At 41.5% G+C, this 13,625-nt stretch overlaps 1 protein-coding gene across 1 annotated transcript in view; it reads right to left on the bottom strand.

The window, feature by feature from the left end:
- Window positions 1–679: 679 nt before the first annotated feature.
- The window catches only part of LOC128886794 (uncharacterized), a 58,785-nt gene continuing 45,839 nt past the window's right edge, over window positions 680–13,625 (bottom strand). Inside the window, exons 7-14 of the mRNA XM_054141957.1 lie at window positions 8,943–9,162; window positions 8,174–8,409; window positions 7,711–8,041; window positions 7,335–7,549; window positions 7,063–7,265; window positions 6,763–6,935; window positions 6,451–6,615; window positions 680–6,335 (exon numbers count right to left, since the gene is read on the bottom strand). Of these exons, the coding sequence (XP_053997932.1) occupies window positions 5,845–6,335; window positions 6,451–6,615; window positions 6,763–6,935; window positions 7,063–7,265; window positions 7,335–7,549; window positions 7,711–8,041; window positions 8,174–8,409; window positions 8,943–9,162 (2,034 nt within the window). The 3' untranslated portion in view covers window positions 680–5,844. The remainder of the gene's footprint in view (window positions 6,336–6,450; window positions 6,616–6,762; window positions 6,936–7,062; window positions 7,266–7,334; window positions 7,550–7,710; window positions 8,042–8,173; window positions 8,410–8,942; window positions 9,163–13,625) is intronic.

Raw genomic sequence — 13,625 nt, 5'->3', positions numbered from 1 at the left:
AACGTAATATATATATGTATATATATAACAGAATATGGAGGAAACTGGAGGGAGTGAAACGGCGACGCTCTCGCGAGCTCGGGATATCTCGGGCTTGGGATTGAAGTCCTCGCGTTCATATACATATGTATACATACGTGTTCCTGTATATATTCATCTATACGACGCCTAATCTTCGTTTTGTCTTCTATTTACAACAACACCGCTCGAGTAACAACAATCTAATCGCGAATAGAATTCAATCCCAAGACCTCCGCTCCAAAACGAAATGCATCTTCCAGGCTTCGTTCTTCTTTGTTTCGCGCGGGATAGCTTCTTTCCCAACACGCGTGCATGGATTAGTATTAAGACGCGTACAAACAGAAGAATCAAGGCAACCGAAGGCACATGTGCTCGAATCTTGTGCAACGTACACGCCCAGGTGATCGAAGGCACGTGTACCTTTGGTTACCTTCGCTCTCGAATCTGAACGCGTCTTTACACGGGTGTGTTCCTCTTCCGTGACGAATGTGACTTCTTCTTTCGCGAGGCTAGCTACCCCTTTCTTCGAACACCCATTTTTCTTTCTTCCGCTTGCGACCTATTTTAATGGTACAATGCATAACTGTGTTCGTGTTTGAGTGTGTAGTTAATGTGTTTCGGAAGAATACTTGATTTTTTTTTTTTTATTTTTAGAATGTTTCCTTGCGTCGTACGCTGTATTGCTTGGAGAAAGAAAGATCAGTCTTGCGTAATTGCGGTACCGTAAGTGAAGACGATGCGGATGACGTTGAATAATTTTCGGCCTAGTCGTGGACGCTTTACGAAGGCTGACTAAGGATGTATGACGCATTACAGTCGTATCTTTCTCCACAACTGATCTTTCTTTCGGCGTACAATACATTACCTTCGTGTTATTGCTAATTATACCGCGCGTCGTTTGGGATTCTTTCGCGAACGCATGTTCTCGTACTCTCGTACAGGGTGGTCCATGCATATCATCTTCCCGGGAACTATCAAAAACAATTCCGTTTACGTATAAAATATGACATGTCTGCTTTAAACGAATAAACAACTAAGAAACACTAAAATGCAAATAAGACAATGACACTTCAACTACATTCCAAAAACGTGTAATTATTTTTCATTATTTCATTGAATTTTAATTCTTCACCGCATCGTTTGAAAAATATTTACGCTGTTTCGTTTAAAAGTGAAGGTTGAGACGTGCTCGTTGGGGTGCATGGCTGTGACACCCCACGTCACGTAAAATAGCCCAGGAAATTGATACAGTATTGTCCCTCGGTATAGTCTCAAGCTGAAGATCAAACGGTGACAAACTGAGGGACAGTATTGTAAATCGAAAATGTTATCACTGTCTTTTTGATATTTCTACAAATACAGCTTTGAATACTTCGCATGGTCCACCCCGTAACAAAATTAATCGAATATGTATCGTCCCGTTCTCAAAGGAAAATAAAAAGAAACATCGTCATCGACAGTTGAGCGCTTCGAGGGAACGATCTATATGAGTCTTGATTAATCTAACACACCAGCGACTTCTAAACGACCTTATGACTCTACGGTATCGCTTCTATCAACCCTTTCGGTAGTTGTCTCTGAAATTCGAAGGCTTGGCATGTGCCGGTGTGCGAGAATACCATAGTCGTATTTATTAAGCACAGTCGCTGAACACCTATGGATGTTCACCGTACGCCATGTAGTGATCGACTAAACGCTTATGAGGATTGACACAGTCGAACGAGGGAATCCGTGCTTTCTGATTGTAACGAGACCAAGCAAATGACGTGTACGTCTTAATTCCAAAAGCATCATGTAAAGTGAACATATTAGGTTCACATTCTTTGTCATATCGGTACAATCTGATTACGTTGGAAGAGGAACGCGATAGAAGAAGAGTTTGAAGGAAATCGAACGACGCGTAAAATTATTGTACAGTTTCCCCGAAGAAGTCAACAACAAGAGAATTTTAACAAAATACACGTCGAATTTTGATATTCCGGTTTGTCCTTCGACTCTCGCGACACACGAGCGCGCGTATATACCGTTACCGTATATACAAAACGTGCATATGCATCCCTATACATATTATATTTCCTCTTTCAAGTTGTACGTTTATTTTACACATAAAATCGAATCTGATCGTCGAATAAAAGAAATCGTAATCGTTAGTAGCGGTAGTAATGTACACATAGCTTGACAGGCATATCTCGATCGTGATCACACGCTACGCACAGTACTTGCGTTTAATCGCTTTTACCTACGAAAAATGTTTATTGGTTCTCGTCCGTCGCAGATTAACGAGTATAAATGTCTCAGGCATCCAGAGAGACAGCAACCATCACACATTTTCATTAAAAAGTAAACATAGTCGTACGGATGTTCAACGATTCGCGTAATGTTTTCTGGTGATGCAACAGTTTTGTGTAACTACAGGTTCAAAAATATACAACATACACAGTCCCGAGATAAAAGAAGTTAGCACAATAACAACATCTGAAAGACACAAAGAATTCGCAGTCCCTACGCGACGCAGTTTCTCCATGCAAAGATTACTGACATGAGTTTTCTTGCATACGCAACTATAAATTAAAGGTTTATAACACCAGTGCCGGTGGATTTCTAGTTACAAGTAATACTTAAAAAAAAGTATTTTTAACGGGATGAAATGCTTTATCGCACCGGAAAGATAAGGAGCAGATTCTCGATACTAGTTTTCCTTGTAGTTTGAATAAGTGTCGTTGTTGCTAGAAGTTTTATAACATGTGATCGATGACAAAACATATCACTAATCTTTGAATGTGGAAACACTATGTAACATGTTAACGATGCTGCAACCAAAGCATTCCATACGCAGATCCATCCGTAAATCAAAATGCTGCCGTCGAAGTTTTTTGATTGACCGCTTAAAAATACAATCGTACTGACCTTCTGTTCGCATCGCCTAAAAGGCCATGTCTCAATAAAGAGTACGGGGTGATACGATGACAATAGCAAAGAGAATAATCATAATAATAATATAATTATGATAATAATACTAAGAATAATAATAACGATGAAACGTCTTACTCGTCATCTCTTTTTCTATACAAGTGCACAATTATTTACAGAATCAATATAATGACGGATGCAAAGGTGCCCGTTGAGCGTGTTTCTCGTACATTTTTCTCTACCATTTCGAGCGTCCTTCCCGCGATAAAAGAAAAGATATTCGACTTCTCTATGGACAAACGAATCCGGACGCTAATTTGGCACATCTTAGTTTCTCCGTGTCCTTCTCAATACTTGGCACAACAGTCGTGCGCGGTTCTGTTTAACTTCACTCGAACGCTCGACTAAAATTACTTTTTTCACGTTTCATTTTCTAGCTGGGATTCACGACACCGAAATTAAACTACATTCGACGCGAGTTTTGTCTCTGAATCGAGTTGATTCGATCGTCCTTTCTCGGCTTTCGCGTTATTCTATCATTTTCTGCGATCAGGAAACCACGTTCGCGAAGGACCTAACCTACAACCACCTACAACCTATGTCGACAGAAACTTCGGAACTTTCGCCCATGCGTTCAACCAATGCCATAGGCGCCAAAATTCAAAGTTCAAATCAATTTTGAGCATTAACCAATTAGATTTATAATTTATTGAACAATTAATTGCAATTAATTTCGAATATCTTCCTCCCTCTTTTAACTCCTTTATTTATTTTCTAAAAATTGCTTGACAGTTTGCTAAAACCAGAGTTACTTTTTTATGTATTACACACGTACAAGTGTTACATACTTTTCGTATGTAGATTATATCCTATCTCCTTGATAACTAATCGATTGAAATAGCTGAATAAAAAGACTATGGTCAAGTAAAGAAGTAAAAATGTAACGAAGATAATGGTTCCACTAAGTTGACAAAAGAAATTGGAGGGCTAAGGTTGAGGTACTTCGAGAAGCTTGTTCGCACTGATTTACACACGAGTCTATTCCTATCGCGTTAACGGGCGTCTACGGGGCGGTTAGAGGTACGGATTTCTCTTCTCTAAACAAACACGAGTGTCTACGATGAACGATGAAAGGTTAATGATGTTCCGCCTTCACACGTATCATGGAATACGAGAGAAACGCGGTCAAGGTAAAATCTTAACAATTTGGCCAAGTTCGGGTGAGACGATCTAAATTAACCCTAGAAAGACTGAGCTTTATTAAATGGCGTGTATAATGGCCATACATGGGTAAGGTTCATTGTAAGTTCACTATTTGATTGACTGCATTTGTCACAAGAAAAACCAGTAAGAAAGATGGTCAATCAAACCTGGAGGTAAACCACTGATAATCCTCTTCATGCATAGAAGTTTCTCGAGCCCACCCATGTCATTCATAATTATCCTTGGAAGATGATCTCTAGACACGAGTATTTCATGAATAATAACAGTTTCGCATGTTAGGAAAGAATCGCTCGACCAAAAAGTTTACACTAATGTTTCTAGTGTATTTTATATCGTTAATAATTTGCATATATACAGATTGAGGTACGTGACATACTCACCTCAAATAGCTTGTAAATTATGCGTCGTATTAAATTTTTTGTTAGAATAACCACCGGAGATTCGCGTTAACGACAACAAATATTCTAGACGAAGTTCACAAGATAACATATACGAATAACATATTTTTAAGATGTTCTAATCGGTGGGTCCGACGATCCTTCTTGCAAGTTAGTCTTTCTAGAGTTAAGATACAGCAGCAGAAGGTGCATTGAATGTGTACGCGCGCGTAAGTGTGTAAAGATGCTTCTGCTGACTGAGATTATCGCGATTTCGATATTTTTCGCAGCTCGGCTACGTGTCCACGTGACGCCAAGTCACGACTTTCAATGACAGTTAATGTCACTGACATTTATTATCGTAAAAACTGAAAGTCGCATTTGTCATGACGTTCTGATCAGTCTCGCTACTTCGGTGTTATAAAACCGAGTTTGATTTAAACTTTACACACAATTATTGTAACATGTTTCACCTTACTGCTACCATTCCTCTTTACGTTTCAATTTACCGTATTCTAGATTAACATCATATATAATTGCTCAGGAGGACAAAGATAAATTGGTTAAAACGTTCAGTAACAAAATCCTTGGGAGAACATTACCGTCTTTTACACCAAGTTACTTAAATAGTAATCTCCGTGTAAATAACTTTCTTTAAAACGCGAGGAGCTGGTGAAATCACATCATGGTGTATGCTATATGTTCGTAATAACAAATTCCAAGCCATGATAAAACCATGCGTTATAACCTACCTAAAATGTCACGTATAGTTGCTATAAAATCAAGACTTAAATGTCACGTGAACACGCGCCTGGATCCTGGAGAAGGCTGTTGAATTCTGAAAGAAGGCGGGCGAGATCTCTTTCGAGGTTCACGCATCTTTGGGTAAACTTCAGCGTCTTATACGGAAAAGCACCGACCTCTCTCCTCGCGGCACTGCTCGCTGTACAAATGAACACGGAAGGGAGTTCCGAGCTGAAAAAGCCGCGAGGAACTCAGGATTCGACCTATTAGTCGAGGACGACCCCGGGTCGTTCACGCTTCGATTTTTCGAGGAACAGTGAAGCACAATTTGACGAACGCTCCAACGGTTGCCGGCCCGACGATCCTCATTGGGACCTCCGATGGCACCGACGAATGCAACACGGAAGACTGCACCACCAAGCCAGATCGAGTAGTGGGGACACGACAGCCTGGCAGGGGGTTTCGATGCGCGCGTGTACGAAACGTAAAATTGTATAACAGGCACCATATAGAAGAACCAGTCTCTGGAATCGTTCGGGTCAGACTTTACGGCTGCATATCTTTGCGTTTACTGTATCCAAGACGCGGGCACCCATTGTGGTTCCCTTTCTAGCGAGTTGATCTCCGTCAGCAACTGACTATACGCGCGATCTGTATCTGTGTTGATGATGATCATATCGAACAGATGACCATACTTGTCCTCCATTTCGCGCGCCTTCTCTATTATGTCCTTTAACTCTTCCTCTTTGAAACTCTCGTTGTTCTTGATCCTCTTCTGGCGGAGCTTTTCTAAACTAGGCGGCGCCACGAACACCACGTATGGCTTTAAGTCCGAGTTTCGGAGGATCTTCAGGCTTTGTGGGTGAAGATTCAGAACACAAATCTTCCCAGAGTTCACGACCGTACGTATAGCCTCTACGGAGGTGCCATAGTAAGCCTTCTCGTACTCGCCATGCTCGACGAACTTCCGACAGAGGATGTCCGATTCGAATTGTGAACGGGAGATGAAGTGGTAATCTTGTCCATCGACTTCTGAGTCCTTTCTGGGACGACTCGTGTCTGTAACGGAAGTTGAAATGAAAGGAATGGATACCTAGTTAATAATGTTATTTGCATGATAGGTGTGTGGTATATATATATAAAAACAGTAAGAGAAATGGATGTGGGCGCTCACGAGGAATGGCTGCCGCAAAACGTTCGCTGTCTTGCATCAATCTCTGTCTCAGCTCGTGTCGTCCGATGTTGGGCGGTCCGATCAAGACAATCGGTCTCTTGTGATCCGCCTTTGGATAGTACAAGGCAACCTCCTCGTATGTCAGTACCTCCTCGCTGTCGTAATCTACAAGAGACGAGTTTCGATTAGCAGAAAACAAAAGCCTGACTGATTTTTAGTTATCTTAATTTCATTCTTATATCTTCTATGCCAATCTAGATGAGAATTTTTACCATCAGTGCTACCGAATGGATCTGATTGAATGATACCTACCGTCGATGGCAGTCGTCGCGTAATGAGGATAACCGTCGTCATTGTAGTTCGCCCCACTCTTGTTGCGTTTCTTTTTCTTTGGAGTCTTTCTGGCGCACAACAGCGTGCTAGACTTTTTGGAGCCGCGTACAGTCGATTTGTCACCTGCGATGGTCTGCTTCATAGATTCCCGTCTAAGCAAATCATCTTTTTCAGCAAATAGTAACGCAACAATACTGTCGATATCGAATGCGAGTGAGTGGAATTTTGTATTAAAAAAAGCAGGATTATATAATAATGTTTAACTACGAATCGACTTACTGGTGTTGAAAGGCTTTACTAGGTATCAAGCCAGCAAGAGTTTGATCGTCTTCACCCTCCCGATACGCCTGCCACCAATTAGGGTCCTCCTGCGAGATGACATGCAACACGTCGCCCTTTTGGAAGCCAACTCCCAGTTCTCGGCAGGGAATATAGGGATCCTCCTCGGGGTCGTAGTCGAAGTGCGCTCGTATGTGTTGTAGCTGTCGAGTATCATAGGACAATTGAATTAAGAATTACTTAACGATACATAAAAATCGTTGCTTGCTTACCTGATTGGAATCTTCTCTTCTATTCGACAGGTTATTTCTGTGACTCGTGGGAGCCGGAAGAACGAGGAAGGTCAGACTGCCCTGCATACCAGCCAGAATATCGCAGACTTCGTTCACGCTCTTCCCGCGCATTTCCACGCCGTTCACCTCGAGGACTTCGTCGCCTTCGTGGAGAAGCCCAGACTTGTCCGCTGCACCGCCGCGCACAACTCGACCTAGGAACACATCCAAACAGTCAGTTACAGACATGGACCAGTAAAGCGAACTGTACGATTATATAAAGCGATATCGGTACAACTTTCAAGAGATAGTTTCATTTTTGCACAGTTTATTTATCATTTGCAATCAGACGTTACGATTTGTAAGATTAGTCTACCTATGATGACGGCGTCGCCCTCGTTTCTAACTGTAGCACCTAGAGGTTCGTTCGTCTTCTCGATTCTGATGATCTTGATGTTATCGACGGCTCGAGAGCCTCTCCAGCTAGATGTCGGACTGGGAGGACCACTTGGAGACGAGGAGGAGGGGCTCTGTTTCCTCTGCAATCCGTCGACGTATGAAACGATCGAGTCGTGAGAGAGAAGGAGAGCCTCCATGTCGTAATTCGTCAAGATACCGGTCAACTCCTCTACGGCGGCCATCGTTTCCGCTCCGCCGACACCCGTTGTCGTGGACGAGGATTGCCATTTTTCCAGGATCTCCACGCACTAAAACATCAATTTTCTAGATATTGGAGACGTCATGTCCGTAACACATTCCTTATTCGTTATTAGATCTTTATCTAGACTTTTCTTTTTTCTAATGTGTCATCGTTTGTGGTATTTTCGTTGGTTACGTACATCTCGGGCCAAAGTTGATGCGTCTTCTACGTGATGTTTGAGAACCTTGCCAGATCTCAACCTGTTCTTCAAAACGTGGTGAGTGGCAAGTGCGGATGCAAATCGACTTTGTACCAGAAGCGTTCGCACCGCTTCGAGTTCGGCTTCCACGCCTGGTCCCGAGATGCCCAGAGCGCCAGAAATGCTGCGCAGCTGAAGCTGTAACCTCTCCAACGTTGCAACGACCTCTCCGTATGCTGAAATATGCAACACGGCTCGGTCAAAGAGATTCTTGAGACGTTAGACCCACAAACCGGCATCGATTTGTTGAAGAGGAAGAAAAGAAAAGTAAAAGCGCGCAGTGCAAGTGATAATTCTTCGATGATAGTCTCAGCTTGTCTGGATAACTATGTAATGTGCTTTGTTTGTAGCGTAAACCGGAAGAATCATTGTAAATAAATAAACGAATTAATCCTTTCGTGTAACTAAAAAATAAGAAAAAATCAAGAAAGCATCGCTTAAAAGTTAGTTACCGACGCATAATCCAATTGCTTCAAGCGTAGAAGGTTTATATTGCTCTCAGAATAAACAAATTTCCAATTCCTTCTTCCAGTCTAAGAAATTCTAGTTTATTACTAATCCCATGATACCACACTCGAGGGCTTAAAAAGAAAAGGGAGGGTGGACAAACGAATTATGAAAACACGAAGAGGGTCGAGTGCGGTCGGGCAGATGGTCCGGTCGAGTGGGGTTCTTCGAGTACTACGTCTGGTGGGGAAATGCGACTTACTGAGTGGCCTGGGAGGCTCTTCGACTTCATGCGTCGCGTTCGCTAAGACATGGGTCGAACGACCGACGGTGGTCACCTCGTCCTGGGAGTAGGCAGGATTTTCTTGGCCGGCGAGACTGGTCGCGTGACTCTCCAACGCTTGGAGCTTCGTGGATCCTCGTAGGGATCTATTGAGTATCTCCTGCCTCTCCTCTTCATCCTTCCGTTTCCGCAGTTGCTCCTACGATCAAATCATCTATTTACTTATGCCTCGACACCTCCGGATAGATCCAACAGTTTCCTGGAACTGGACTGACTCCAGATTTAATTTACAAATCACAAATACTGAAATAACAAATTCAGGATACAGGACGGTCCAAAAGTATTTGTACTCGTGAATGTACTTGTGAATTCAGTGTTCCTCCGACTGTGACGTAACACAGTCCCTCAGTTATCTTCGTAGTGGCGTTTAATTCGATTATAATCGAGCCAGGGTACGTTTAATTGGCTTACCTTGTTCGTTACACGGCGCAGTTTTACGTAATTTCACGCGATAATCGTGACAGATAAACGAAATAACGAACATCACGTCATTCGACGTCGCGTCGCCATACCGACGATAGAGTTCGTTTCTAACAGGCCAAAAATAATTTACCAATAAGAAAATATTTTAATTAAAACTTTTAATTAATTCTGTTTCTATAAATATTCTTGTTTGCTTCAGACAATTTTAATTCAATATGGCGTCGCGTGCGTCGTCGAAAGGGACCACATTTAGATGAAGATTCGCGTCAAACATAGCTTATTCCTGGACAGGTTATCGAGGCAATTTTGGAATCGTGGCTCCGTGATTTCTCCACGTAACTCATCGATTATTTCACGCTCTTTTTATATACGTCCGATGAGTTTGTCGTCAGTGTTCGGAAGCCACGATTCATGGGAAACGATACGACCTTGGGCTTCGCTGTTACCTACCTCGGATACGTTTTCCCACGCGTCTCGTCGAGCGAACGGTCAACAACAAACAAACATAAACGAGTGTAACACACCAACAACGGAACATTTCAGGGAACGGTTGGAACAAAAAAAAAAAAAAAAGAGAGAGAAACATCGAATATTATTAAAAGTGAACAATTCTATCTAACACCAAAGCAGGCATTTGCAGAAATATCGATTGAGATGCTTGGTCGATATCTCGAGAACCAAATGATGCGACGGAATCAGCCACAGTTAAATACAGCTCGTTGCAAAATAATCGCGAACCGGAAAATGTTAAAGATACAAAAATATAAAGAAAGAATACCCTTATCGAATATTCTAGTACTTCTAAAAATCAGTCGATTATTCTTATTATGCTACCAATAAAATCCAGTCCACTGCGTGTCGATACGATTAGGTTACAGAACGCGACGGCTATTATAAATCACGTCTATCTGTGACAGAAAACAACAGTGGTCAACGCAAATTCTACGCCCACTGGCTGATAAACTTCACTGTCGATATAAAAAATTGCGTTCGAACGAAAGCTGGGTTCTTTATGCCTAATATTTCTGTATTTCGACCTGTATTAAAATCATTCGTTCTTGATTACGTGACTACTCGACACTACCGATTGTAGAGATTGGATATATATTTAAAATCTATAATATTTTGTATTTTGATAAGGTATCATGCAACATTTATTTTATCCGTGAGAATCGTTTTCTGATTAATATAACGATGGGAGCATCCAATGCTATACAATAGGCTACCAAGTGTTGGCACTGAACTCGCCAAGACCCTTCAAATGATTATGTTCAAAATTTTGTGTAAACATACATACAATTGTTTTATGTATTACTCAATTTAGTATCACGTTAAACATTTGTGTACCCAATTGAAAAATGTGCCTTTAAGACGAATCATTTGATCGATCACGGTAGAAATAGGTACAAATGAAGTGTCGCTTGGCAAAGTGTCAAAATATTTAAGCGAGTATTCGAATATGATTGGATGTGTTACTAATACTTAATAATTAATATCTACAGAATAATATTAAATATATTATTCTATTATTCTATGATATTAAATTTCTCGAACTGTCCCAACTCTGGTACAAAAATTCCAAACCGACACTGGAGCCGATTTATGTAACGACAAAGGCTCCTCGCGTATTATCGTCAGAGCAGAAATACTCGGACGAAGCCCCGTTTACTCTCGTGGTACGCGAGTGTGGCTTCTCCGACGTCAGCTCTTGCCGATTCGATGAATTCCCAGCGATTCAGACCCCAGGCGTACAGGACACATCGGAAACTCGAGTAAACATCCGAAGTCCTCTGGACACTGGACGCGATGTCGTTCGACAAATTACACCAACGGTTTACGAACTTTATATCCGGGCAAGTCGAATCAAGATTGTAAACTTTAACCCTCCGCCGGCATTATGACTTTTCACATACACAGACTTCATTTTTATTGTTGTAGACACTAAGAAAAACTTGAAAAATTCTGCGACGCTTATTACATTGTCTATTTTAACACGTTCATGTCACCCGTATATGGATGACAGTGGCTTTTACTGAAGAACTAAAAAAAAAAAAAATTACTTTCGGAAGTTAAATGCCAAAGAAAATGAATTTCTATGAAATATTTGAATTTCGGTGAAGTTACAAAAATAAATACCACGATAAATGTTTGATTACGTAGTCCCCGATAGTTGGTAAATGAAATTCAATCGCTGTAGAAATTTCAGCGTGGCAGTGAACGTGTTAAAGTTGAATTGGCATCAATATGAAACGTTTAAACCGTTTTGCAACGAAAATAAATATGAATTCAACAATGAGATGTTCGCCTGGGACTTGGCGGAGTGGTGTAATATGTTCACGTGCAATTTATGCACAATTTCAATATTTTTTAACGAACTTACACCGCTATCAAAATAAACGACTCGTGTAATGTGCCTACCGACAGCGTCAGCGAGATCACTTGAAAGGGTTCTGTTTCTAGGAGACCTGGAGTTCCTCCGTCGAAAAGCGTCGAATCGAAGGCTCGTTATCGTCCACGAAAGTGGATTCTTCGTGGAGCTAATATCAGGTCTGGTGGTTAAAAAATGCGGCTTCCAAGTAACGGGCCAGAGAAAAGCGGAGAGCGAGGTCAGGGTAGAGAAAAAGAGACGAATGCAGCTAGGCCTGAGTCAACCAACGTCTGCACCTATCGAAACACTTTGTAACGTTACACTCGCGCCTTGTAATCTTAGACTATTGTGCCAGGAGGGTTCTTTACATTCCAGACTACACTTGACTTAAGGTGGTCGGGCCCCAGCGAGAGGATTTTTATGCCTGCGTACGTTTACCGCCCAGACGCGACGCCACCGAGGGTTTCTGGTATTTCTCAGATTGGCTGTTTTTTTTGGAGGACAATCTGGAAGACCTCGATATTTTAACCGACTTCTAAGGAGGAGGAGGAGGAGGTATCCATTTCAAGTAATTGATTAAAATAATTACATTAACACTTTATTTACCGGGAGCCTATTTATAGGCTTTTTAATTCCAGTATTTAGCTTTTCGAATTTATGTACTGTGTTGGTGGTTGTCTACGTACAATGTTCAGTTTTTGGGAAGAGACTTGGCTTTCGATGTACTTAGTAACGGTATGAAGGAATTATTAGTCAGCCTAGATTGGCACATGCTACTGTAGACAATTGTTTTTTGAATTAAAGACTGTTTCTAAATAGCCTGGTAGATAAAGTGTTGATATAACAACGTAAGTGAAAGTACATCGTATTTGTAGCATTAAACGTTCTTCCTCTATATTTTAATTTCTAGAACTATGTCACTGTCGATAGTAAAAAAACTTCGTGCGTTAATTTTCGAATGCTACGAATAAAATGCAATTTGAATCTTCAGGTTTCGACTCATTCTTTTTTTACAAAGTACAAAATATATGAATATTCGAATACCATTAGAAGAATTTCGATACTTCCATAACATTACTAGCAAAGATAACCTATCTATCTTATTAAACAATCCATTTTCAACCGCGTACCCGCCATTAGAAATCTGTAAACAATACAAGGATACGAAACAGAAGAAAAATTGCTCAACTCTTGCACAGTCCTCGTGTTTCGTCCCACGGTCGTTCAACGCAAGGACAATTTGCATAAACCTTCAACGGGTTTGTGCAACAGACCAGCTGCCAGCAATTGTTGCAGCCGTGGACGATTAATACCCATCTCGCGCCCAACGACGAGAGGCATCCTAATCGTCGTTCGGTAGTGGAAATAGGAAATTCGAAAACTATAGAAAACGAGTCGGGTGGGGCCAGGCCGTCGAATCGGTTCCACGGCAATCATTGCACGCCCTGGGATCCGTAATTTCCTGTTGGAACGCGGACAGAACAGTCCGCGGCCCCTGAACGTCCTTTCGAACAACGATCCGTCGTTAGCTGGCCTTTACGTCGTTACGCAACGCTTAACCATTCGCGCGGGAATACCAACGCTCGTTTTCCCCGTCGAATACTTTTTTTTTTTTGTCCCATCCGAAATGCATACCTCGCGGCCCAACATTGTCCGATTAAACGATTCCCATTACATGATTCCCATTAGAAAGACGATTACAGTAATCCCTCGATATGACGGTTGGGTTCGCTGGTGTTGTTACATCGGGGATTAGGATTATTCATGAATATATTATTATAAATTTAACTTTTTACTTTCGTAGAACTCTA

This window comes from Hylaeus anthracinus, unplaced genomic scaffold (genome assembly GCF_026225885.1).
Source record: "Hylaeus anthracinus isolate JK02 unplaced genomic scaffold, UHH_iyHylAnth1.0_haploid 11985, whole genome shotgun sequence".
NCBI lineage: Eukaryota > Metazoa > Arthropoda > Insecta > Hymenoptera > Colletidae > Hylaeus > Hylaeus anthracinus.
The sequence above is the reverse complement of the archived record's forward strand: the minus strand, read 5'-3'. Positions and strand labels throughout refer to the sequence as shown.